A 27,658-nucleotide genomic window follows, 5' to 3' on the forward strand; every position below is an offset into this window, starting at 1 on the left:
TTTGATAGTGGGTTCCAACCCAATGTTTTCCAACAAAGACTTGTTTATCATTCCAACGCCGTTTTCAATCCCCGCTTCAATCCGAGGGGTGCGAAACCCCGGCGTCGGGGCGCCCGTCTCGGCCCCGTCTCGGCCACGTCTCATCTCGCCGTTTTAACGATTATCCCGCCAGCTTTTCCAAGGCGCGTCGGGAGGCGACGGCCTTGGTAATTAAAGGGCCGCGGGGGCTTCGATTGGACGCCGTTCGGCCCACGCGGAGGAGGAGACGCCTGGGGGAATCTGCCGAAGAGCGTGGGCGGGCGACGGCGGAGCGGCGGCGGCGGCGGAGCGGCCACTCGCCGTTACGCCAGAGTCCTCCGCATCCCGCCCACGCTTGGTGTCCTATTGACGTTTGGTGACGCGACCGCCATCTTCCCAGTCGCTTACAAAGACAGCCATCCCTCTTTAGCTCTCAATAAGGGTGCTGGAGCACTGATAGTTCGATACAATTTAGCATACAGTTAGCATAGCATACATATTTTTGGGATGTGGGAAGAAACCGGAGTACCCGGAGAACACCCATTCAACCCCAGGGAGATCATACACAAAGAGGACCAATCCGGGAATCGAACTCTCGACCCCAAAACTGCGAGACCGAAACGCCAGCCACATAACCACCGCACCACCGTCATTTAATATGAGAAAAATTCATGTATTGGAGTTGAGAAGTGTGTAAACGGAATGTGGTAATTTACACTTAGCGACCTTGTCATATTTTCATATTTTTATAGGCAGGTGTTTTATGAATATGAATAATCATCAAATTTTGAGGAGTCGTATGATAAGAACAAAAATGATCAATATATCTGACAGCTACTTGATTTTCCATTTAAAATGTATTTTGACGTATTTACTTATTGGCTGTTACAGTTCCCTTAACAATAATTATTTCATTATTTTATTCATCATGACTTTTATCTTAAATAAATGTATCAATTAATACAAATTAATAAACACCGAATGAATTTACAATAAATAAGATAATTTATTTCAATGGGAAATCCTGCACATGAAATCTCGCTAACCGTCCAATCCGCTTGAACTGGGAGGGGCCAAATGAACGACTTAAGCACCCCAAAAACATTTCATGCCTGAATCAACTAAAACCAAATAACTTCTCATTTTTTTCCTATTCCAAATCTACCCTGCACCGCTAACTCCCGCTAGCATAGCATCTTCCCCAAGTCCTCCGCGGCAGTCTTTTAATAACGAAGCAACGTTTTTTCAAGCGCTCGTTAACAAGCCTCCAAAACGAGATGCTCGGTTTGGAGCTCACCTCCCCTTTCAACATAAATCAACGTCAATTTTGCGTCCCCCTTCTTTGCCGTCCGCCTCACGCTTTGATCACGAGGCGAATGAGACGTTGATTCATTCTCGGAGGACGGACGTCAAAGCCCCCCTCGCGTTCCGCCCAGAGTCTCGCCATGGCCGCCGCTCCTTAACCTGGGCCGACCGTGGCGAGACGACGGACGGTCCCCCGCCAAAGCCGGGTTGACAGAAAATGGCTGTAACGCTTGAGGGGAGCCACGAGAGCAAAACGTCGGGAGGTGGCTTCATCCAAGAGTCGGTGGGTCGGCTTTGGTGGCCTGTGAAATTGGCCAGCGGGGTGGAAGTTACTCCAACTATTTACACATGTCTGCATTTTTAGCTTCCTCGTGTCGCACTTCACTGCTAAGAAAATGTACTGGAACGATATGACAGCTCAATTTCAAGTGCACTATCTAAAACAGACCATTTTCTTTTTAGTTCAAACACCAAATAGAAATCTGTGTCCCTTTAGAGGGTGAACAATTTTAATGTACCACATGGGAGTTTGGTCTTTTTTTATATTTGGCCCAATATTTGCATTCTAGATCTCATATTTCTTTATAAAACAGTAGTGCCTCTACTTATGAATATTTATATAGAATAGTACCTCTATTTACAAAATGTATTGGTTCTAGAAGTGGTTTCCTAACATGGACTTTTCGTAAAGTCGAAACATAACTTACATTGGATTAAAAAAAATCAATACTACCTCCTTAAAACTTTTACTTTACAAAACCACTTTAGCATCCAATTGATTTTGTATGTAGTGTTACCACTGCTTATTTTATACAAAAATACTCTGCTATAACGTCCGTATTCCTCAGACTATTACTCCACCCTGAGTATAACGTATCATGATTTTTTTTGGCTAGTAGCACTTATACTCAGGCCCTAAAAATACGCCAATGAAAGAAAATCGAACTATATTTTCGTACGCACATAACTAGATAAGACACCACCGCGTAATACTCAATATCCGTCCCTCTCGGACATGTTAGATGTAGTCAAAGCGGAATGACGCTGCATTCCCAGAGGGGACCTCTAGGATTCCCAGTGGCTGCCCAGTATAGGTCAATCCAACAGAGTCATCCATCAGCTTAGCCACCCCCCCTAAAAAACACTGCCCCTCCCACTTCCACCCAACCGCGTCCGAGTCCCAACATTCCCTCTCTGGAGTCCTCAGTTTCTTGATATACTTTTCATGTGAACTACTTCAGTGACTTTAGACTAACATAACAGGGATCGTTTGTTTTTCATCCTCCCACGAACCTTCTTCTTCTTAAAAAAACCCCCACAAATAATGAATAATATATGGCATCATCCACACTTACGGCTTTCGTACCGTGTAAAATATCCGCCATCATAGTCGGGATGCAAAAAAGATAATCCACAAGCTTTAAAGGTTAGACTACTTTCATGCTATTTTCTTTTAATAATATAGTTGACGCTAAGGTGATGGCACTCATGTATATTTTTCTTAGTGTTGCACTAATAACATTTTGCCTTCCAATTCCGACACAAAATTATAGTAACAACAACCAATGCCTATAGTAATTTTGACATAGTGTTTTCTCGCATATAAGCCGTATTTACAACAAAAAAGATGACTGAACCAAGGGTACGGCTTATATGCGCATAAAAATGACTTTGAATGTATAAAACAGTGCAACGTGACAAAGATGAAATTCCATAATGGTCGTTTATATCGAAATAGTGAACAGATTAACAAATAAAATGCTAAAAAAATCATTTTTTTGTCTATTAACGAAATTCACGAAAAAATATTTGCATAAAACGTGAAAAAAAATGTACTTGTGTGTGTTTATACTGTGTTTAACTTTTGCGTGGGTTTATCGACTTCTATCACAAGGCATTTTTTGTTCTTAAATACCAACATCTGCATGGTAAGTGGCGAGTCTAGCATGCATATGCGCGGCCCGGGGGCAGCGCGGTGGTTCAGTGGCGCTTCACAGCATGAGGGTCACTGCCTCGACTCCCTGCCGAGTGTTAGCGCACACACACGCTGCCTCCAGAATTGTAATTTGGTTAGCACGGGAGACTTTGTAGTGGGCTTTTGGGGAATAATTTAGCATTGTGTGATAACATTTCTAAGCAAATGGATTTGCGTGATCTGTCAAAGGGCCGTTAATTAACTGTGACTGGTCTTTTTTTCAAAAAGCCTTTCTACTCTTCTATCTCGCAATAAATACACAATGCCTAATAGTAGCACGTCGGAAGAAGAAGAAAGAAGAAAATTGACGGCGTGAATGAATATTTCAGCTATTTTCAGATGTGATGTTTGCTCCGTAGTTGGGCTTAAAGAGACGGGCGATGACTTACTGGTGCATTTCTTGAGCCCGGAACCTTTCTTGAGGGCGTGGCGGCTCAGTTTGCAGCTGAAGTTGTTCTCCCAGAATTCGGCGAACCAGATGTTGCGTCTGTTGTTTTCTAGCGTACGGCTGATGAAGTAGCGGTCGAAACCTGAATGCAAACAAAATGTTGTCTGTTATGTTTGGTATTCTTAACGTGGAAAGTGGCTAATTCATTGCTAACCTCATACAACGGAAAATACTCTTGACGTCAAAAACAAACAATCTCCGCCCGGATTAGAACATTTGCGGCTCATGTCATGCTACGATTTTTTCCTGAATGTTTTTGTTAGCACAAAGCTAGCTTCTACAAAGCCTATAAATATGCCCTTCCATTTAACTAGCTAATGTTCATCGCTAACCTCATACCATAATGTAGTTAGTACATACTGGACAATACTGTAAGCATGTGTTGTCAAAAACTATCTCCATCGGATTGTATTGTTAGCGGCTAATGTCATGCAACAATTTCTCCTGGATGTTAATGTTAGCGCAAAGCTAATGTCAATGTTTTCTCGCTAACCTCATACAATGATATAGTTAGTACATACTGGAAAATATCGTTAGCATCTGTTGTCAAAAACAATCTCCACCGCATTGTAATGTTAGCGGCTAATGCCCTGCAACGATTTCTCCTGGATGCTAACATTAGTGCGAAGCTAATGCCAATTTATAAATCAAGTACTTCTAAAAAGCCCTGTAAACATGCCCTTACATTTAACCAGCTAATGATCGTCGCTAACCTCATACAATTATTTAGTACATACTGGAAGATACTGTTAGCATCTGTTGTAACGTAACTGGCTAACGTTAGCGCAAGGCTAATGCCATATAAGAAATTCAGTACAGACCAGAGATGAAATCAAAGTGATAACTGTTGTTTTTATTAGCATTGTGTCTGGAATATGGCCTGACTAATTTCCTGTCTGCTTTATCCAGGACCGCCTTTACCTTTGATGGACTGGCGCTTGGGCAAGATGGTGACCGCCCCTTCCGCCACTTCTTCCTGATGCAAAACGGGCGAAATCTTGGAGCCCCAGCTATCTGAGCCCACCCAGATAAAGTGTCCCGTTTGGTTGGCCTTTTTAGCGGCGTGCAGAAGTCGTCTGAGAAAACCAAAAATGTCGACTTTAACGACAGAAACAGGTCAGTTCTTACTACTTTTCTACCACCTACTTGATGTCGTCTTCGTTGGCAAAAATAATGACCACCCTGGCGTTGGGATTATCGCGAAGGCGTTTGATGACCTTGTCGAATTCGCCCGGCTTGGGCTCCCTGGGAATCTTCTCCGATTGGGCCACGCAAACGCCTCCTGAAATGCAAACACAGCAAACAGGAATCTGTCAATGGGGACTAAACAAAGAGCTTTCGTTAGCATAGACGCAAAGGTGATTAGCGCTTGGCCATGTTCGGGAAGATGGAAAAAACTCACAAAATAGGTCATGTTCTATTGCGTCTCCTCCAGTGCAGCATATTTGTACATTTGTAATTCATTCATTTGGGTATTTTCCGTCCTCGTGGGGGTGCTGGAGGCCGCCCCTAGGCAGTAGGCGGGGTTTCCCTTAATTGGCTGGCAACCAATGAGATCAAGAAACGTTTGCGCTGACGCCTACGGACAATTTTGAGTCATTTGTCGAGCTAGCGTGCATTTTTTGGGGATTTGGGAGGAAACCGGAGTACCCAAAGAAAAGCTAAATAGATATGGGCGGGAATAACATGCTAATTCCGCAATTGGAAGGTCGGAAACTCTCAGAAGTAGCGGATTGCTAATGTAATTTCTGGTAAATGCGTCATTTTCCTAAGTATTTGATAAAAAAAGGCCAAAATGTATTAATAATAGCGATTTTTTTTCAGATTTTTTTTTTTAAATCTCAGGCAATTGACAAAAATTCTTCCATAAATCTATACTATAAATATCCTCATTGTGCCGATTCATCCGAAAGCGGGAGGGTCGGCGGCAAAGTATTCGGGGTTGCTAAGTGAGTGAGAAAGATCTGGCAAGTTTCTCCCAGGTTTTTTCATCCTGCCAAAATGGTTTGAAATTGTCACGGTGGCGTACGTCTAGACAGCCCAAAATCCCCGGAGAGCAAACGCAGATGTCAACGCTTTGAACGTTTGACGAATGCCTGCGCGCGTCGTGCCCAACATTTTGCTAGCTTCGTCGACTTGAGAAGTAAACTTCCCCACTAGATGACATCTTGAAATAATCAACGTCACGGACGAGAAACCCAGCAAAATCCCCAAAACGCCATTGTTACCGCGCGCTCTTCCAATTATCTCCTTGCTATATTTTAATAAAACGAAGACAACACCTGGCATATTTTTAGCTAGCGTTGTGGCAGCGTGGTGCTACGCCACGACAATAACGATGTTTGGGGTTGACAGCAGACCTTTATATTGCTTGTTAGGAGAAAAGCGCCAAGACAAGTGACTCATTGTTATTCTCCATCTCGTCTTTTTGGAAAAAAAGCCTCTTGCAAAACGGCGTGTAAGCAATTCATGTTCGTGTGTAAACATCATCTGATGACATTGTACAGTCATACCACCTCGAAATAGCAGCAATTTGAGATAGGGGTAAAATATTTATTTTGAGATACAAGGCAGATTTTTTTAAAATTGTGTAATGTCTTGATACGAGCACTGGGCGGGGCGTTGCATATTTTCTGTGTTATTTTTACATGCTAGTTAGTGCGAAAGGCGGAGCTTGTTGGCTAATACGAGACGAGTATTTACTATTTTTCGTGCATTATCCTATTGTGAGGACATTTGTATGCATCATTTTCTGAGTATTTCTAAGGGAATACAAAAGCAAACAACCCTGGATAGGTTGCATCTGAAAGTCAGGGTGGAGGCGGGGCCAATACAGCCAAGAACGGTAGCAAAATTTTAAGCAAAATTGGAATTAAGTTGTCTAAAGTTAGTTTAAATTTATTTTTTTGTTTCCGCATCGTAATACAAGTTAATTTAAAAAATTTTATGGTATTTTACAAGCGTGTTGCCGTGCAAAAAGGATATAATTCGTATCTCAAGTCACTCATTTGCATATAAAAATGTTTTGTAACCTGAAACTAGAGGCATTTGTAAGTAGAGGTAGGACTGTATTTCGTTATTTTATATGGTAAAAAATAATTTGAGATACAAGTGAATTGACAGTTCGGCTATTTTCACGCATTTAGCTCATATCTCAAGGTACTACTGCAAAGGCATCAAATGTCGCTATGTTTGAACTTTAGTTGACTTTGTTGAAAATTTTTGTACGTAGCTCGATACCAAACATAAAGTAAATATTTGTCACAAACACGACAAAAAAATGTGAAAATAAATCAAACGGCTATCTAATCGGTCTTTTATAATATTCTTTCAAGAGCTAAATCGATCAAAAAACAAGTTGCCCAGCTAGAGTAATTCCAGGGTTGTTGTTATTTACTATTATCGATTATTGGTCCACGTTGTAGCCAGAGAAAGTAATGGATTTGAGATTAGTGTGTATCACAGGGCCAAAGTTGAAAAGAGTACTTGTCACCCACCACCTTGTTGTTGCCACTCGCCATTTTCAAAACAGGCCTTTCGAGGATTATTGAGCAAAAGTGCCGTGGTATTGATTTTGGACGACATTGGAGCCAAACACTTAAGTTAGCTCGGGTCAAAGTCGTATCGATCGCCGCTGTTTTGGCCGCCCCCGGCCGGCTGCTGGTCAATTTGCCATCTGAGGGGAGCCATTGGATGCGCCTGCCGTTTGATTTCGCTTACTTTGTTTAATCAAAAAGTCTAGCGCCACATCGGTCAAATCTCTAAGCCGCCAGATTCGCCGTCAATATCGGTTCGGATGGGATTTTGGCAGCGAATTATGGCTTTTGAAAACATTTACCAAAATGTATCCAATAAACGACTCTTTTGTCTAGTGACACGCTAAGTAAAGCTAATAAAAATCAACCATCCTCATCTTTTATCAAGTCGATGTGTCAAGTTAAGTAAATCTGATAAAAATCAACCATTCTCATGCTTTTCTATTTTACGCCACTACTACTGACAGACGTTGCGTCCATTCGAACTCGTTTCATCGACATTGAGAGCGCTGGACGTCCAATCCTGTAGGACTGGGACAAACTGTAATGAGTTAGAAACCAAGAATTGTCAATTAGATTAACAGGACTTAAACGATTGACGTATTTCTTGTGTTTTTTCCACTCATTGGCGGTTGGAATTGTGCCAAACGGCGAATCAATAAGACCGGTCGTTGTCCCCGTTACTGACAAACATTGCGATCGTTATCACGCAAATGGGAAATTGGGAGACCCCCCCCTCAAACCCCCCTGCTAGCACCGCAACGCTTTTAAGCATCTGTCAGCTAATCGTTTTGATATTTCAAGCCTGACAAAGTCCTTTTTTAGTCTTCATCGTAGCTTACACATCCAGCTGGCTTTTTACAAAAAACAACAACAAAAATACACAGCCTGTCCTGGAAGACGACGTTAGGAATTAGCTACTGGACACAGTTGAGCGTTGGCTAGCTAAAAAGACACGGAAATGGAAAGTGTAGCTAGACGCCGGTAGACCATGTGATTGTGATCGCTCAAGGCGAGTTTGCGCAGCAGGATTTTTTGGTCATTTATGAAATACAAGACAAAATGTGGCCCGCCACATCATTTTGTGCGGCCCGAGAAAGTAAATCAGGAGTTCCGTCTTTCTGTTTTAGGATCAAATTCAAATAATAATATAGATTTATATTACATTTCCTGATTCCCCCCCTTTTAAATCAATAATTTTCATTTTTGAATCATTTTTTTCTGTTTTTAGTTCAAAAATAATTTTGTAAAATCTAAAAATATATTTAAAAAAAGCTAAAATAAACATGGTCTTTAGCAGCCCGCCAACCAACCCGAGTCTGACACCCCTTTGCCCTAACTCTAACCACTAACCGTACGAAATGTCCGGGGACAAAATATCTGGGGACCAAATGTCCGGGGACCAAATGTCCGGGGACCAAATGTCCGGGGATAAAACGTCCAGGGACGAAATGTCCGGTCACGAGAAACGGCACGAGACCCACCCCCTCGCACAATTTCCTTGGAAATCCCAATCGTCGTTAGTATCCCTCTCACGCCACCGAGCACTCCGGCCGGGCGGCCATGTTTCTGTCTTCATCTCACACTTTTGGCGCTTGTTTCTACAAGCTTTTCTCGCTTAAATAAACACACTGGGGGGTTTTTGCCGTGGAGATGGCGTCTTCCACCTCTTAATTATTTACTTGAGTGGCTGCGCACACCAAACGCAAGCACACAAAGGACGCGCGTCACACAAAAGAAAGTCAGAAAAAAAACACAACAACAAGGGGAAACGTGTACGATTGGGAAAGTCAGTCAGTGGAGCGCAACAATGACAAATGGACTCTTTAGATCTCACACTCTTGTATTTGGGATGTCTTAATTGAACATGAGCTGCCACGGACACAGTGGACCACATGAAAGGCTAACGGGGATTTTTTTAAAGGTTTTTTTTTGGTTGCAACAAAGCATTCTGGGATTTTTTTTCTTTTTAAACAACACAAACAGTAGTTAAAATACGTCAAGCCACCGTGTGTGTGGCTTTCAAGTTATTTGGGGGAGTCCTTGAAGTCAGACAGGATTATTCCAAAAATCTTCTCACAGGGAAGTTACCCAGGCAAAGGAAAAACAAAGTTAAGCGACCGCTCTTTATGTGGTAAAAACCAGCGGGTAGGGAGGAAAAAATAATGTTTTGATAGTATTCAAGGTACGTGGTTTCTCTAAAAATACTTAACTATATACTATGTCGCTTAGACATGAAGAAAAAAAGCTATTTTATACATCTTTTTTTTAAAGCACTATATAGAACACAGGTCTCAAAGTGGCGGCTCAGGGGCCACATCTGGCCCGCTGCATCATTTTGTGTGGCCCAAAAAAGTAAAATCAATAATTGTCATTTTTAATCATTTTTTTCAGTTTTTAGTTCAAAAATCATTCTAAAATCTAAAAATATATTTTAAAAAAGCTCAAATAAACATTGTTTTAGATCTATAAAAAACTGAATATTCAGGGATTTTAACTCGGTTCACTTAATCCATTTATAAACAAAAAAAATCTAAATATTCTATCAAAAATTGTCCGGCCCACATAAAATCAAGTTGACGTTAAAGCGGCCCGCGAACCGAGTTTTACACCCTTGCTATAAAACAATGCAATACTCTTCTTAGACTTGATAAAAAGTTCAAAAAGGGGAGGAAACTTTGGCGCAGTTTTGTCGTTAACATGGCGGCGGCGAAGTTCACCTGCAAGACGAGACGCGTGGGATCGGGACTTTTCAGATTACCGTTTCATAATCAGCCTCATTAATCCGGTAAAAAGGAATCTTTATGGTGGGCGCTTGCGTAGACGCGCCGCTTTCTGCTGAGGCGTCCATAAAAAAGCAACAGGCCAGTTATGATGTCGTTAGGGAGCGAATAAAAGGCACATTTGACTTGAATGGGACCATTTCACCCGCCGTAAAAAAAAGCGCCTTTTTGAAATTTGCTGTATTTACCTTGACGGATAACGCCTTGTCATTCAAGGGCTTATTTTTTTTAACTTTTGGTTCGAGTATACTCGAAAAAAAATGTAAAAGTTATTGCAGAAAAAATAAGTGTGGTGACCTCCAACCAGCAGGGGGCGACATCCAAAAAAGGCCTCGTGCCCCGTCCTTTCCATGACAACATAACGTGAAGCGCCGTGATACATAATGAATGCGGACCCCCCGGGGGAAGATTTTCATGGAAATTCTGCAAAGCCGTGCAACCTGAAGAAAGATGCGCGGCGTGTTTTCAAAGCGCTGAATAATTTACAGATGTTTCTTGCCCCCGATCCCACCCCGATCTCACTTTGCTCACTTCTCGATCGTTGGCCGCCGCTCTCAAAGACGAGCGCGGTCCCGGGAGATAAATGAGTGGCCAGCGTTTGTCGTCATGGCCGCGGAAGACTTGCGTGACGGAGGGAGGGAGGGATTCCCGTTCTTACTGCTGTTTCTTCTTCAATGTTTATTTTTGGGGGAGAAAGCTAGATAACGATTGGATGGATAGTTTTGCGATCTGGGCAAACAACCTGCTCTTGTTATTTATTTATAAATGCATTTTATTTTATTTTTGTGGGTCAATACTTCTGATTCCTCATGTTTTAATTACGGTTTGTCTTGCTGGCCGCACACAATGAAGTGGAGGCCCCAATTTTGCCCCCCGACCTTGAGTTTGTTACCCTGTTCTATATGCCAATTATGTTATTTTACGATTAGATTAGATCATTTTATTCATCCCGTATTGGGGAAATTTCATTGTCACTGTAGCGATAGGGTGAGAATATAGTAAATAAGTAGGTTAAAAAAAATAAGTAAATAAATTTATCAATGAATAAATATATAAATACATACATAAGTAAATAAATACAAATACAAAAATAAATATGAATAAATATATAAATAAATATGGTTAAATATATAAATAAATATAAATAAATAAGCAATACAGTACAAAATACAGTAATCCCTCGATTATCACGTCTTCACTTATCACAAATTTACTACAATTTTTTTCGCCATTCATTATTGTTTTTTAAATTTAAGTTCATAAAATTGTGAAAATTCACTTTGAAACTCAAACAATAAAATATATAATAGGGGTGACCCTCATTTATCACGACAATGTCTGGTCTACTATAATAGCGATATTGGAGGGATTACTGTAGACTGTATAGCGTCATATCCAGCGACTTGTGAAAAGTTAATCTTAAAAATAACTTTCACGGGTCGTTGGGTGCGAACAGGTGAGCGGCGACACTCATTTCTATCGAGTCCGAAAATAGAAGCGCCATTTTTTCACATCTCTCTTTCCCATTGACAAATTTCTCGAGAAAAGACTAGATTGTGGTTGGTTGCCATGTGGACGCGAATAAAAAAGTCAACACAAGAGCTTTGCTTTCTCAAAAGAAGCCTTTTTTAAGAAGCCAAAGCCGTGATTTAGTTTTTGTTTCAATTGGCGCTGCTTCCATCAGATCCATTTTTTTTAATTTTAAATCAAATTGTCATGAGATTTAAAAGCTTCAATAGAAAGTGCACACGTCAATAAATCGTCATAAAAAGATTAAAAATGAGCTTGACAAATATCAGAATAAGCAAAAAACAATATTTTGTAGTGAGTAAAGAGATTTTTTTAGACTTAAAAACTATCGAGGATGGCATTAATACATACATATAATTTTTTTAAAATTATTAATATGGCTTTGCTCCAAATTGTGTCAAATGCGATATAGTTGGCTAAGTAGAATGAATAAAAAAATACTTATTTATTCCTATTACGTTTTGTATTTGTCAAATATAAATTCCAAATGCGAATTAAGAGTCTAAAATTGGAAGGCGTGGTGTCGACTTTAATTAAAAACAAGCCCTAACACGATAAAATTCAAAGAAAAAGGCCGCCTGGTCGCAGGTTATCTTCCGTGACGCACCCCCGAACGTACGGCTCACCCGCATAATTCATCCTTAGATGTCACATCTGCTCTTCTATTTTATTTTCTAATTATTCATTTCATTTTTTCGACCATCTATTGTCCTTTAGTGGCCGCTACCTTTAAATAATCCACCATTTTCCCCACAAGACACGCGAGAAGAAAGGGAATATCATATCGTGCTTATCGTACCTGGCTAAAGATGTCTTTTATTTTGAAATATGAATCGAGTCCAATGTATTTAAATATGCACATTTGGTCTTATTTATTTATTTATTTATTTATTTTAATGGTCTTGAGTCAGGGGTGACAAACTCTGCTTGTTTTTGGCCCAAAAAGTGGACTTATTTAACGTCCAATCCTTTTTGAACGGAAGGGGCGAATGGTAGAATGTTCCCGGACAAACGGGATTGGACGTCTGGCGCCGTTGATGGCATTGGCGGATGAGAATGACAATTTTATGTCACTTCAATGACGTTTTAGGGTACTTCCAGGTCACTTTTTGAACATTTTGGATCATTCTCTATTGATTTTGGGTTAGGGTTTTTGTATGGCGGTTGGTTTTTGCTAATTTTTGGGCATTTCCTGATGGTTTTGGGGTATTTTAGCGTTACTTTTTAACATTGTTTACTGCCATTTTGACCAAAATTCTAGTTTTACAGCATCTAAGTCAAAAACCGAATATATGAATGAATTTATTACAATAATAGGAATGAGTTAGGATTTTGTAGTAAGCGGTAATTTAGCATAAAATTAGCCTAGCATGCACGTTTTTACGATATAGGACGAAATTGGATTACCCAAAGAGAAACCATGTTTGACGGTGCCCGTCCTTGACCCTTTCAATGTAAAACTTTTGGCGGATTATTCACAATTCAATTCCTCGCCGTTGTGGCCACGCCTCCATCCATTTGCCAACTTGTGCGCTAACGGCTAATTGAGTTCTAGCAGAGGAAATATGCGGAAAGGTTAGCTTGAAGACGCCCTAGCGCTTAGCAAGCGGCGTGGGGTACGATGCCGCCGCGTGTGTTAAAATAACCTTGACGGCGACGCTGGGATTGGATTTGTCGAGCCGCGATAAAAAACAAAAGAAAAAAGAAGAGGCAAACAAGATTTCCATACGATAATCGGCGCCGCCGCAAAATACAAATAGGATTGCTATTATTACATTAGCGGCCAACGCAATATCTGAATAAGACGGGGGGAGGGGAGTTATTTCACACTTTGATATGTTTGGACAAGGTGTTGCAGCTTGATAGTGGTTGCTTCGCACTTGAGAGGTTCCGAGTTTGAATCCCAAAATTGAAAATGTTGTTTTTAAATAAATCTAGTAGTAAATCTAGTAGGATTATGGCTTATTTATGTTCTTGACTAGTCATGCCTGGATTATTGGGACTTTACTTACTGCAAATTCACTTCTTTGTGATTGTTTTCTGCTATTAATTTATATTCATAAAAATGTGGAAATCCTACTTTTCAGTTTTTCCGTATTCGCAGCCATGTCAGGTCTACGTTAACCGCAAGATTTGAGGGATTTCTGTACTTATTATTATTATTATCATAGTTTGTTTGTTTTTTGTTGTTATTTGTGCACTTATTAATGCTGTTGACTATTGTATTTGTGTGTATTGTTATTGTTTATTTGTTTGTTGTTGTTATTTGTGCACGTATTGATGTTGTTGACTACTTGTTCTATTGAAAATGTATTTATTTGTTTGTTGTTGTTTGTGCACTTCGCTACTTACTGATGTTGTTAACTACTTGTTACATTGACAACATATTTATCTGTTGTTGTTGTTTTTTGTGTATTTCCCTACTTATTGATGTTGTCTACTACTTATGTCCTCTACCTGTTTACTTATTCGTTTTCTGACTGTTTGTTTGTCTGTTGTTGTTGTTTGCATTGTATGTTATGAAGCTTTAAATTGTGTCATGACAATAAAAGCATTCAATTCAATACTGCGATATTAAATTGCGCAATTTCTCGTTTCGATTCAGAATGTTTTTGGTGAAAGTAAACAAGAATTGGCTACAGTTCCGTTGGCGTCCACTAGTTAGCAGCTGTTACTATGTTTGGACTAAAAACTGAAAAAATAATACTACCAAGTTGTTCAAACATAAAACTTCCAGACTTGAAACAAAATCCGCTGTCGGCAGGGCGCCGTAAATCCCATCAGAAAAACAGGCAGCGGCCATTATTAAAACTTCAAACCAGGAAAAAACAAGCCTGTTTTATTGTCATTAAGGGATAATTCACCTACTTCAAGCTGTGTTTTTTTCAACTTGGGCAGAAAAGCCATTAGCGCCATATTAGACACGTTCCACCGGTGCGCTTTTGTCAAAACGTGGGGGGGGGGGTGACGGGGGGGAGATCATTTGAATACCAATGAGTCATAGTAAGACCACGAGTCACAGTTGCAAGAAAATGGATGAAAACGTCTCCAAATGAATCCATTCCTGGGATAATTGTGACTTTGTTTCGGGGCAACAACGTATAGTTAAGGTTAGTCAGTGAACTTTGTCGGGATTCTTGCAAAATATGAAATAATCCAAGCAATGGGTCGAGATTTGACGTCTGATTTGGGGCTGCTTTGCGCTTCCGAGCCTGGACTAAATGTGAGGTCAATTTCCAAGAATGTGACGCCAATTTTCTACCTTTCTTTCGTCCACCCGTTGAAGCGGAACATAGAATGAATCAAGATCATTAAAAAATGCAACAGTTCAGGTTCACTTTTGCAGTGAAAGAACAGAAGAGTCGAAAGAAGAGTCGAAGCTCAAGAAACAAACGGCTCAATTTTTGGCTCCAATTGTGTTCAGACTTAAACACTCTAAAAACATCAGTTAATTCCCAAAATGCAGCGATATCAACGGGAAATAACTTTGAAAAAGCCCTAACATCAACAGGAAATGCCCCCAAATGGACAGGAAGTGACCCTGGAATAGCTCAAACTTTCAAGATGGACACTTTATAACCTAAAAGTGCCCTTCAAATACCCTAAAAATGACAAGGAAGCACCATAAACTTAATAATAGCTATTGGATTCATTTAAACAACAAAGACTGGACTAGACAACTCTATACGTCTAATCTCTTTTGGCCCAACGACCATTCGTCTCTCCCATTCAAAAGGATGCCACTTGTAGGCTTAGCCAAGAAGATAAACGGTTAGCTTATAAAAGGTTAAAAACGCTAACGCCAGACTGGCGTCCTAATGACAAACCTATAAGACTCTCTTCCGAATGACCGCCATTTTGGCACCGAAAAGCCCATTTCACAACCAGCCGTGCCCATTATCCACCCAAAATGGCCACAAAACATTTTGGCAAGCTACGGCCTCGCCGCCCGCCGCGTTCCCCGGCACCCCCTCTCCCTCATTTCCCCTCTACCACATCCAAGTTCTCGAACCCGGGACCAAAAAGTCGCCGACCGCTACCTAGCCCGTATGTCAACACGTCCCAAATGTAAATCCTGACGCCCAAAAATGTTGCGGCGTTTCCGTTTTATCAATTACTCGCCGGCAGATTGACGACAGCTTGAAGACCGTTTTTTTTTTTTAAGAAAAAAATGTTTCAATCTGATTTGGCTCGGCGTGATTGGCTCAGCTGGGGAAGCGGCCAAGTGTGACTGGCCGCCGCTTCATTAATTAAACGGCAACACCTGCGGATGGGCGCCCCGCCTTTGTTTTAGCCGTTTTGCGCTGTAGCGCAGCGGGGTAGCCACACACACACACACACATATACACACATATACACACTTGTACACACTCAGGTGACTTGCGCTCCAGCTCGTTAAGTGTCACTTTCCACTCAGGTAATTACACAGAGCAGAGTGGAGAAGTCCTTTCCACACTCCATAACGCAGCGCTTACAAGTTCACCTCAGTAATTTCCCAGGAAGTATTGTGCCTTTGTCCTGAAACTGTGTACAGTTGATACCTAAAGTACTAGTAATAATAATAATAATAAAATAAAGAAAGAGATCTTAAGATTAGGGTGGTCAGTGCGCAGTTCTGGTTCATAATTCCGTATTGAATTCAATGCTGTTAGCGGCACGGTGGAGAAGTGTTTAGCGCATTGGCATCGCAGTTTTTAGGTCGAGGGTTCGATTCTAGGTGGGTTTTTGTTATGTGGAGTTTGCATGTTCTCTCTGGGCTTGCGTGGGTTTTCTCCAGGTACTCCAGGTTCTTTCCACATTGCTAAAACATGCATGCTAGGCTAATGTAGCACTTTAAATTGCCCCTAATCACAAGTATTTGGTTGTTTGTCTTATTGTGCCCTGTGATTGGCTAGCCACCAAATCAGGGTTTCTCCTGCCTTCCAGTAGTTATTTGAGTTAGGCGCCAGCACCCCTTGCGAGCCTTGTGACGATAAACAGTTCAGAAAATGATTTTTTTTTGAAATATGAATCATAATTGCTATCTATCTAAGGTGAAATGAATGAATGAACTTAAAATGTACTCAAAAATTAACAGGAGGTCCAATCTGGGCACTTGGAAATCCATCTTGAAGTTGGAATTCACTGAATTTATCGGGTGTAGCGCCCCTTGTCTTCGCATCAAGTATAGCATCTGGAACCACGTTTAAACATCATTCCTTAGCGCGTAAATGCTAATAGTGACGTTACCGCTTCCGCTAATGTCCCACCGGCGGCGTGCCCTCAACCTCTGGATGGTGCGCCAAGCCCAAAATAACTTTTCGGAGTCCCCTCGGATTGACGGCGCGACAATTTCCCGAAACATTTCCGTGCGGCGCTTTAATTGGCCGGGCTGAACGATGATGGGCCTGGCTGGCTCGCTGGCTGACATAACGGCCCGTCGACCCTCTTAGCGGGAGATGCATCACGCCAGGCAATTTTCTTAAGCCACTAACGCCGTCTGATCTTTGATCCCGACCGTTCCTTATCGCTGCGCTCCCAGGGATTGGTCGCACTTGTCATTTTTCTTGCCAGGAAACCTTTAAATCGGGGGCGTCCAACTCAACTAGATCTCAAGTGGGCCAGCCAGTTCTCAAAACTGTATTTGTAAGGCCAAAAATGCAGATTGGGATGCTCTATTGGGTTTGTGTTGGGGTTTTGTGTGGGGATACAATGAAAGTAATATGAATTTGAGACTCAGGTTTTAGATGTAATACGTCTCTTTGAGCTTTTTTATATATATATTTTTAGATTTCACAAAATTATTTTTGAACTAAAAACTGAAAAAATGGATAAAAAAATGACAATGATTGATTTAAAAGGGGGAAATCAGGAAATATAATATACATCTATATCTATCATCTTAATTTGATCCTAAAACAGAAAGTCAGTACTCATGATTTACTTTACTCGGCCGCACAAAATGATGCGACGGGCCAGATTTAGCCCCCGGGCCGGCAGTTTGACACACGTGAATTAGAGAATTTACATATAACATATATACTTCTTCTTACAAAAGTCTTGAAAAAAGTCTTGGAACCAATTAATTTCATAAGTAAAGGTACTGTTTTAATGGAAGCCAAACATTATTTTATAAAATTATTGGTCCAGCTTTTGATGACAAAATGGGGGTAAAAAATTGCATTTTAAAATATTTTTGTGGGTCTTTTTTAAATCCTCTTGATTGAATTTTGACCAGAACAACTTTCTTTTGCTTACAGAATTTAAACTACGAAGATTTTCATCTTTTGGCTTGCCTCAAAGTGTACAAAAAACAACCCAAAGATGTGGAAAAGCTGCTTTCATTGATGAGTATTCAGTGGAGTGGGGATTCCATCCCAAATGGATGCAAAACGCAATGGCAATTCAGGTGAGAAAACGTCGACGGTAGCAAATGGAAAGCTGCGAATGATTCATGGCACTGAAACACAATGACATTATACTACGTTTCTCTGATGAATGACTCCATTGTACGCCATTTTCCCCAAAAAAAGCCCATTTAATAGTTGTTCCTCCTTCCAAAACAGATTCACTCACAAGTTCACATAAAAATATAAAAAATAGCCAACCCGAACGGATTGCCGTTTTGGCGTGGCTGCATCCAGCCCATAATATATAGCATGTTTATCTGTTTGTATTTGGAGGTTTGTGGAGCAGAATTGGATTGAGATTAGAATACTGATTTACAGGTTATGGATTTTCTCGGACCAAAACGGAGCCAAGGCGGAGTTATCGCAATTTAACAATGTTAGGACGTATGACAACATCGATAAAAAGTAGTCAATTATGGATGGGATGGAATCTGTTCATCTCCATAAATCGTATACATATAGACGGTGTCTGGACTTCTGATAATCATTTATATCTCGCGATAAAAACATATTTAAATGGTATCCATTTTGACTGGGCGGGGCAAAGGAATGATGGTGATAAGATGGCGTCTGTGGGAATATTTTTGAAAAGAAAAATAAGTGAAGGAATTGATTTTTTAAGAAGATATTACAGTAATATGCCGCTAACCTGACGACATCTGCCGATTATTCTATTGAATTGAATGTTTTTATTCTCATAACGAGATTTAAAGCTTTACCATGAACTGCACAACTCAATAATGTATTATTAATACTTAAACTATAAATAAATTGGTAACCAACAACATAAATAAGTAATATAAATAAGTAGTCAACATGAAAAGTGGTCAACAACATAAAACGTCATAAATAAGTAGTCACCATGCTAAGTAGTCAACAATATAAGTAATAAGTAGTCAGCATCATAAATAAGTTATAGTCAACATAATAAGGAGTAAATAAATAAGGAGTCAACATAAATAAGTAATGAATAAATTAGTCAACAACATAAATAAGGAACAAATTAAGTATTTGAATAAATAAATAAGTAGTCTAACATAAATAAGTAAAGAATACATTAGTCAACAACATATATAAGTAAAAATAAATGATGTAATCAAAAACATAAATAAGTAAAAATAAATAAGTAGTCAACAACATGTATAAGTAAAAAATAAATAAGTAGTCAACAACATAAATAAGTAGTGTCACATTAGACGGATATACCGGGTTAATATTACAAAGCCCGATTTTTTTTTGGGAAGGAAGGATAGTGCCGCCTCAGCAGTTCGTCTTTTATTTTGGAGAGTGATTGTGGCGTTGGAAAAGTGCAAGGGTAACCGTTAGAGTTACGATGGGATAAAAAACCAAAGACATTTCTTACAACTTTGGCTCCATCTGAAGAGCCCGTGAGAGCTCTTTAATTGCTCGCGCAAATTGCCTTTTGCAACCTCAAACTTTATTTCTTTGTCTGACTACGCTAGCTAGCCTTGTTTTCCCATGCTACAAATGTAACATTGTAGTAGTCTGTAGTAATCTCGACCAATCCTGTTTCGACGGTTACTGCATTTCGGATTTGCAAAAAAACGAGTTTACGAGAGATTAACCGTCTTTAAAAATATTAGCAACATTAGCTTGCTAGCTGCTACGATGGTAATAGACGTCCAATCTATTTTGACGGGAAAGGCTACGCTAAGAACTGGATTTTGATGCTCTATTGGGTTGATGTCAGGGATTTGTGAAGAGTTAAATACGATGAAAATAATATGAAATTTACTTTTATTTGCTGCCATGACGTTAAAATATGTCCAATTTATTTTGAAGGGAAAAGCTAAGCTCAGAACTGTATTTTTTAGGCTAAACTCAGATTGAGATGCTCTATTGGGTTTATGTCAGGGTTTTGTGAAAAGATTGTTTAATCCAATATGTGTAATTTTACCTGTCATTGTATTTCCTTCTTGCAAAGTATAAAATGTAATAAGTAACCAGAAAATGTAGCACAGCAGCCATTTTTTTATACGGCTTTCTTCTTAATACGTCTCAAAAATAGTCGTTATGTTGACAGGAACAAAAATTTGTAGCGCAAAGCAAAATGTGGGACTCGAGGCTGATTTGTATTTTGATTTAGTGGCGTTTATTTCATCATGAATTCATGTTTTTGAGAAAGTACTCGCTTCCCTTTTTGGTTGAAAAAAAAATCAAGACAAAAGCGCCGTTTCGCTACACTGGAATCTCAAATATTGTTTTGTGGGAAAGCCATTTAAGCCTTTTGAGGCCCGTTGCTCATTTAGAATTCTTTGCATACGTCCACTTCCTCAAGGAAAAGTGCGCAGGCAGGCAGGCAGGCAGCGCTCATAATCCTCCCCCATCAAACAACGGCAACGGCGGCCATGGCGGTGGCGAGCGTGCAAGCGACTCCATTAGCGTCCTTTCTCACGTGGTTTCCTTCTTTTGCTGGGCTAAATCTTGTTAGGGCTCTCATTGACACGCCTTTCATCAACTTGATTAATGACGCCGATTGGGGAGACTGATCCGAACGGGGGGCGGAGCTTGGGGGACGTTAGGGTCTGACGTCGTGTTACCACCGAAGGCGCTATATTCTCCAAATTAGGTTTGATGATTGGGATACTGTTCCAGAACACAGATTTAATTTAAGTGGCAAGTATAAGATTCTGGCTGAAATCTACCATGTGTATATTATTATCAATATTCCAGCTATAAGCCTATATAAAGAGTGTAATGTATCAATATCTAAATATAATGTATGTATATACATGACATTATACTGCGTTTGCCTTATGAATTACTCCATATGTGTATATGTATAGGTATAGATATATGCATATACAATGTAAACTTGAAATACTGTAGTCACTGCAGTACTACGAACATCAACGACACCCGGTAACCATTTTTAAAGTTCAAAACGAGACTATTTCAAAATAAAACCGACAGCATTTCCCCTTCCATTAACACAATGTCCAAGTTAACTTGCATTTTAAGGGTTTTTCTGGGGAAAAAAACCCATTCTGAAATGCATCAAAGACACATCAAAGACGCATCAAATGCTAATCAAAGACTGATCAAAAATCAGTAAAAGACTGACTTATACTCCATTCTGTTAAGTTGACTTTTACAGTCATATGCTATTCTTTTTCGGATGTCAATCTGAATCAAAGCCGTATTTCCACTCCTTCTCAAATTGGACGCCCACTTTGTTCTTCCCTCTTTTTTTACGGCTCCTTCTGGAAAGGAAGGCGAGCCAAATGATGAATTCAAAGCAGGTCAACGCGGACGCCGCTTTCCCAAAGTGGCTGACTCGGATAATTTGTCGGACGGCTTTCTGTAAATATGAAGTCTTAAACAATGAAAGAAAATGAGTGGAGCGCGCGCTAGGCGTGGAATTAAAAGTACGCTGGCGCAAAGTGAAATATCAGCTGGAATTTGTTCCGCCGTCTTAACGCCGACACTTTTTGGACTAGCCAACGAAGACTCACCGGGAGGAAATATTGACTGAAATTTAACGCCCGACGACACGCCGCTATTCATTTTTCATCTTTTTAAGCTCGTTTGGATAAAATGGCCAGCGTGGTGACGAGTGGGAAAAGGTCAAACGGTCACCTAATTGAGCAGATGATAGCTCGGCAAACGTACGTCAACAAAAAAATCGCCTAGTTGGGTTACCCCTGTTGTAACTTTTTTGTCAGTGCTAAATCCTAGTAGCAAAAGTGGATTATTAGATTAGATTAGATAACTTTATTCATCCCGCATTCAGGAAATGTTATTTTCACAGTAGCAAACATAATAATAGGCCATAAATAAGTCAATAAAAATATAAATAAATAAAAAAAAATAACAAAATAAATATAGAAATAAATATAGAAATAAATATAAATAAATATAAAAAAATAAATGTATATAAATAAACATAAAAAAATAAATATATATAATTAAATATATAACTAAATATATAACTAATTCTATGAATACATGGATAAACATAAATAAATATAACTAATTAAACGGATAAATATATAAACAAATGCATAAATAAATGAGTTGGAATTTCAGTGTAGATTTTTACATTTTTATGAAGTTAATTTAAAAACAATAGTGGAAAATCGCAAAGTAGTGAATTCACAATAAGTGAAAACATAATAATCGAGGGATTACTGTATTTGTTCAATATTACAGCTATAAGCCAGTAAAAAACTAGTGTATTAATATCTAAATATAATTTATATATTTAAAAATGTAACTAATACGTTAAAAATCGATATTCGAGGGATTACTGTAGTTTTGTGTCCATAGCTCTAATATGAGTTACTTATTGTTGTAGTGTTATAGCTAGCGAGCTCCGTTTAGTTTGTTTTTTCTACATTTGCTTTATTTTGAATCTCTTAGTGTTCCCGATAAACTCACGAATGAAAAACCAAACATTATTGAGACCCTTAATAAATGTCCAAAATAAATCCAATTATTTGGCTCTTAAACACAAACTTAAAACCATTTAAATAAGTTCCTTATTATTCCAGTTTGTGTATGACATGACAAAAAGTGGTAACGCTGTTACTTTTTGCCTGGCAACAATCTTGCTTGTCTTCAAGGCACTTTTTTCCTTTTCCATATTTCACCGCAGGCGCGAAATAAAAAAATAAGAAGTGCACTTTTACAGGAGGATGTGTTTTTCAACAAGACAGCGCTAATCAATACACAAGTGGATTGCCAGCCTCGTTCTTCGTTCCTCGACGCAATCTGCTTTGCCAACTAAAAAAAATAAAAATAAAAGACAACAGAGAGCAGTGTGCTAGTGCTAATAGTCTGATTCGCTGTTTTCACGATGTATACACGATCGCATCAAGTCATGCTAAAGAATAATATCGGCAAATATTGTCAAAAATGGGGGATTTACATGCGTCAGTTTTGGTGAAAAATGCGTCTTTCCTGAACTCTATTAATGGTAAAGTTATTTTTTATAAATATATTTATGACAAGTTAAGATCCTTAACTCTCTTTTTTATTCACTGGCTAACATTGACAGAAATACATTTTCGGTTCAAATAAATTGGGCGTCTACCGTATCTTCTGGACTATAAGTCACCATTCTTTTGATAGATTGGCAGTGCCTAAGATTTAATTTTATTATTTCTACCATATTTTCTGGACTATAAGTCACCATTCTTTTGATAGATTGGCTGTGCTTAAGATTTATTTGTATTCTTATTTTTCTCTCGCTTCACCAAAAACCTGTTTTCTTTTAGGCTACAGTTAAAAAAGAAGTTTAAAAAATGTAAATATTGCATTGACAGTTGCCTTTGTCACTGTTGTTATCTATTTTCTGAACTTCAAAAACATTGCCCTCCCTAATACTCAACTTTACATCTACCTTGTCCTTATTTATCCATCACGGCTTATACTCGAGTACGACCTATAGTCCGAAAAATCCCACAAACTCTATTAAAATCCCCAACACGCGATTGGACGCCTGTCAACGTGAATGGCACCTATGGAGGCAAAATCATCGAGAGGTCTGGGGTGTGGGGGAGGTCCCTTCCGTGAGAGTGATTTCCCAAGGTTTTCCTTGTCCTGGAACTAATTGATTCGTGCCTGGGCAATTTTCTGCAGCACAGTACAATATGTCCACCCGGGTGAATTGATGAAGAGGAAAATCGGCGGCGGCCGGCGCCGCCAGGCTGGCCAATCCCCGCCTCCCCTCCCGCCATCCCCCGCCTCCCCCCCGCCTCCCAGTCAGTCACTCACCGTCCTCCCGAGTCTTTTGGATGAAGGCCTCCACTCCACTCTCGCCGTAGTTCCCCTCCGAGGCCACGGTGGAGACGTAGTTCCAGCGCATGGCCTTGACAATGTCCACCATGGCCTGCGCCTGGTACGTGTCCGGCGGAACCACCCGGGAGAAGAAGTCGTAGCGGGTGTTGTCGCTCAGTTCCGGAGCCGTCGAGGCGTAGCTCACCTGCGGGATCTGAAAAAAAGGGCTACGTTGATGTCGGAAATGGGAAAATGTCAAGACCGGAAGACGAGTGCCGTGAAGACCCTTCAGACTGTCCGGCGCTTCAAAACTACGAACGTTTGGTCATTTTTCAGCGAGTTGACAAGTGTCAAATCATGTCATTTCGAACTAGAAAACAAATGATTTGGGCTTTCATCCGAAAAAGCGGGTGAATCTGGGTGAGACGTGGCAGTCGGGAGGGTCAATCGTTCGTTTCTCTACTTGTAAACTCGGAAAAATACAACTGGCAATAGCAATATAAAACCAACGGTTAGCATGCTAAAGGCTAATCCTCACCATTCACTTTTGTTTTTTGCGTCGCCACATTATGGAAAACTTTTAATCATCTTTGGCATTGGCAAAAATGCATATTTTAGGTCTTGGATCCGTCTTTGATGTGTCTTTGATTGGTCTTTGGTGATTTTGATGCATTTTAGTTCACCCGATTGCCTTTGTTATTAATCAGAGGCCCACATTACTGAAGACTTTTAATCATCAATTGGAAAAAATGGGCAAAAATGCATATTTTAGGTCTTTGATCCGTCTTTGATGAGTCTTTGATCGGACTTTAGGGTGTTTGAAGCATTTCAGTTCCTTTGTTATTTATCAGAGACCCGCATTATTGATCACTTCTAATCATCAATGGCCAAAATGCATGTTTTAGGTCTTTGATCCGTCTTTGATGTGTCTTTGGTGTCTTTGATGCATTTCAGTTCGCCAGATTGCCTTTCTTATTAATCGGAGACCCAAATTATTGATGACTTTTAATCAATTTGCAAAAATACATACTTTAGTTCTTTGATCCGTCTTTGATGAGTCTGACTTGGTATTTTATTGGTCTTTGATACATTTCAGTTCGCGGATTGCCTTTGTTATTAATCAAATACTCACATTATTGAAGACTATTAATCACCAATTGGCAAAAATGCATATTTTAGGTCCTTGATCCGTCTTTGATACATTTCAGTTCACCCGATTGCCTTTGTTATTACTCACAGACCCCTAAAACTCATTCACTCGGACATTGTGTCGATAAAAAAAACGTAAAATGTGTCGTTGATCATTTAGAAACGGTGTCTTATTGAAATGATTAGCGGGTGTCTTTTCCTGTCGTTGATGTTGATAATGCCGCAGTTGTGAGTTTTGATACAAGATGACAAGTGCACCTGGCAATTATTTCTTGTCAGCTACAGAATGTTACTCGGCGAGTGGCGTCGGAGACCCGAAATAACCCGTTTTTTTTTTCCCGCCCGGTGTAACAGGCACGCTCACAACCTGTCAAGGTGATGCATGGCTTGCTGATAGGAAAGCACAAAATTGCGCCTTGTTTAATATTTCCACATGTCGCTCATTAAATGGCGTCTGTATTCACGGTCGTGGGTGCGGCGGCGACGAGGCACCGGGAAAAAAAGCGGGTTGTTTTTCCAATGTAGCTGGTGAAATGGCGTGACCCACTTTTCCTTTTCAAACGGGAGACAGTTGACGTTCATTGACGACGTCAAAGAAGACGACAGCTTGCTTAAATCACTCCAAAGCATTCAATTGTCTTCGCTACTGAGAAAGTTCGGGTGTCGCCTTTTCCGACATCTCCCTTTGTAATTTTACCGAGCTGCGTGGTAGTACAGTGTACTAAAACAAGAATAATTTTCTGTCATAATCTTTTACCCACAGTTTAGCCATCTTTCATTCGTTTTGTGAACTGTTTATCTTCATGGGCGGGGTGCTGGAGCCCATCCAAACAACCTCGATTGGTAGCCAGCCAATCGTAGAGCACAAGGAGACAAATAAATGACCATTCAGACTCATGGCTAGCAACAATTTAGCATACCTTTTGACTAGTGTGCATTTTTTGGGGTGTGGGATGAAACTGGAATACCCGGAGAAAACCCATGCAAGCCCAGGGAGAATATAAAACCTCCAGCAAGTCAGGACCTCCTTGGAATCGAACCCTTGACCCAAGAAATGCGAGCCAGGAGCCCAAATTTAGCATAGAATTAGCATGACATGCATTTTTGGGGATGTGGGAGGAAACTGGAATACCCGGAGAAAACCCATCTAAGCCAAGGGAGAATATGAAACCTCCATCAAGTGAGGACCCACCTGGGATCGAACCCTCGACCCCAGAAATGCAAGCCAGGAGCCCAAATTTAGCATACAATTAGCCTGGAAAGCATTTTTGTGAATGTGGGAGGAAACTGTAGTACCCGCAAAAAAACAGAAAAAGCGGTCCAGAAAATATGTTGCTAAACTGCACAGTTCATAAACGCATTTGTTGACTCCACCCATCGTCATAGAATCCCGTCTATTTTTAATCGGCTATTCTGAATTTGTTTGGAGCGTCGTGACGGCGTCGCCTCCAAAAACGGCGCCAGCTCCCCAAAAAAAAATAAAAAATAAAAAAAGCTTTTTCGGTTCCTGGTTTGGATCCATCTCCAAAGTTGTCTTTTATCAGGAAAGTTAAGTCCACAAAACTCAGTCCCGTTGCTTCGTTAGTGTACCTGGTGTTGGCAGGAGATGTGTGTTTGCTTTTGATGGAAAAAAATACAAAAAGGATCTTTGGGGGAGGGTTTTTTTTCTCTCTCTCTTTTTAAAAGGAGGGGTTGAAGCTGATTACTGACATTGGGCATTTGGAGAGGAATCCCCTGGCCAGTCATCAACAAATGGATTTTGGCATTAGCATAGCAACAAAAGCAGGAAGCTCTGTCTGTTTTATGCTTTGGTGGATACTTTTAGTGCCGTCGGGAAAATAGGAAATTTGAAATTTTCGTATTTATTAACATAATGCTTGCTGTTAAACACTGGACCGCCATCTTGTTGTTGTTGTTGTGAATACTATAATTCTAAAATATATGTATGTATGACATGATGTCATTTAATATATTTAAATCATTTAATCTTATCTGATCTCATTTTCTACTTTATGCTGATCTAATAATGATTTTATACTTTGACATAATTAGTTAATTATATCTAATATGTGATAAGAATTGTGCCCTGCCCATTCAGGGTTCCCATAGTTAGTTAGGATAGGCTCCAGCACCCCCCGTGACCCTTGTGAGGATAAGTGACTAAGAATATTAATGTACTTCATATGAAAATATTTTTGGGGTCATAATAGATTATATTTTTAAGTTTTTGTCTATGTTATGATCATGATATAATATGTTAGTTGGCTTGGGCTCCATCACCCCCGCGACCCTCATGTTAAGCGAACTGTGTGGTGTTTGAATGTTCTCCCTGGGCTTGAATGGGTTTTCTCCAGGTACTCTTGTTTCCTCTAACATGCCAAAAAACATGTATGCTAGGCTAATTGTATGCTAAATTGACTCATCCTATGTAATGTATGAATTTGACAAAATATTGCAACAAAAGTTTAGTCCTCTGGAAGTTCAACTAAAGAAGCTATTTGCGGAAATCTGTCCGTTTTGGTAGACGGAAATGATTAAATCCCAAAGAAGAAGAAAAAAAAACCTAGGTGGGACTTAAGTCTTATTGGCTTTTTTCTCCTCCTCCAAATTCAGTTGGCTGTCAAAATATTAAAGGTCAAATGTGAGATATGGAAATGTTATGGAGTGCTCCAAAGATGGCCCATTAAATCTCTAGACATTTTCTTCTCTTTTTTTGTGGGACACGGAGCAATAGACTTTAAGCAGACTTGATGAGATTGACTTACGTGGAGACTTTATTTAGC

At 39.9% G+C, this 27,658-nt stretch overlaps 1 protein-coding gene across 1 annotated transcript in view; it reads right to left on the reverse strand.

Moving 5' to 3' along the window:
- grm4 (glutamate receptor, metabotropic 4) overlaps positions 1 to 27,658 on the reverse strand; it is a 98,153-nt gene that overhangs the window by 28,371 nt on the left and 42,124 nt on the right. The window contains exons 3-6 of the mRNA XM_077727069.1: positions 23,724 to 23,940; positions 4,893 to 5,028; positions 4,668 to 4,822; positions 3,688 to 3,828 (exon numbers count right to left, since the gene is read on the reverse strand). Coding sequence (XP_077583195.1) covers positions 3,688 to 3,828; positions 4,668 to 4,822; positions 4,893 to 5,028; positions 23,724 to 23,940 — 649 coding nt within the window. The remainder of the gene's footprint in view (positions 1 to 3,687; positions 3,829 to 4,667; positions 4,823 to 4,892; positions 5,029 to 23,723; positions 23,941 to 27,658) is intronic.

This window comes from Stigmatopora nigra, chromosome 10, assembly GCF_051989575.1.
Source record: "Stigmatopora nigra isolate UIUO_SnigA chromosome 10, RoL_Snig_1.1, whole genome shotgun sequence".
NCBI lineage: Eukaryota > Metazoa > Chordata > Actinopteri > Syngnathiformes > Syngnathidae > Stigmatopora > Stigmatopora nigra.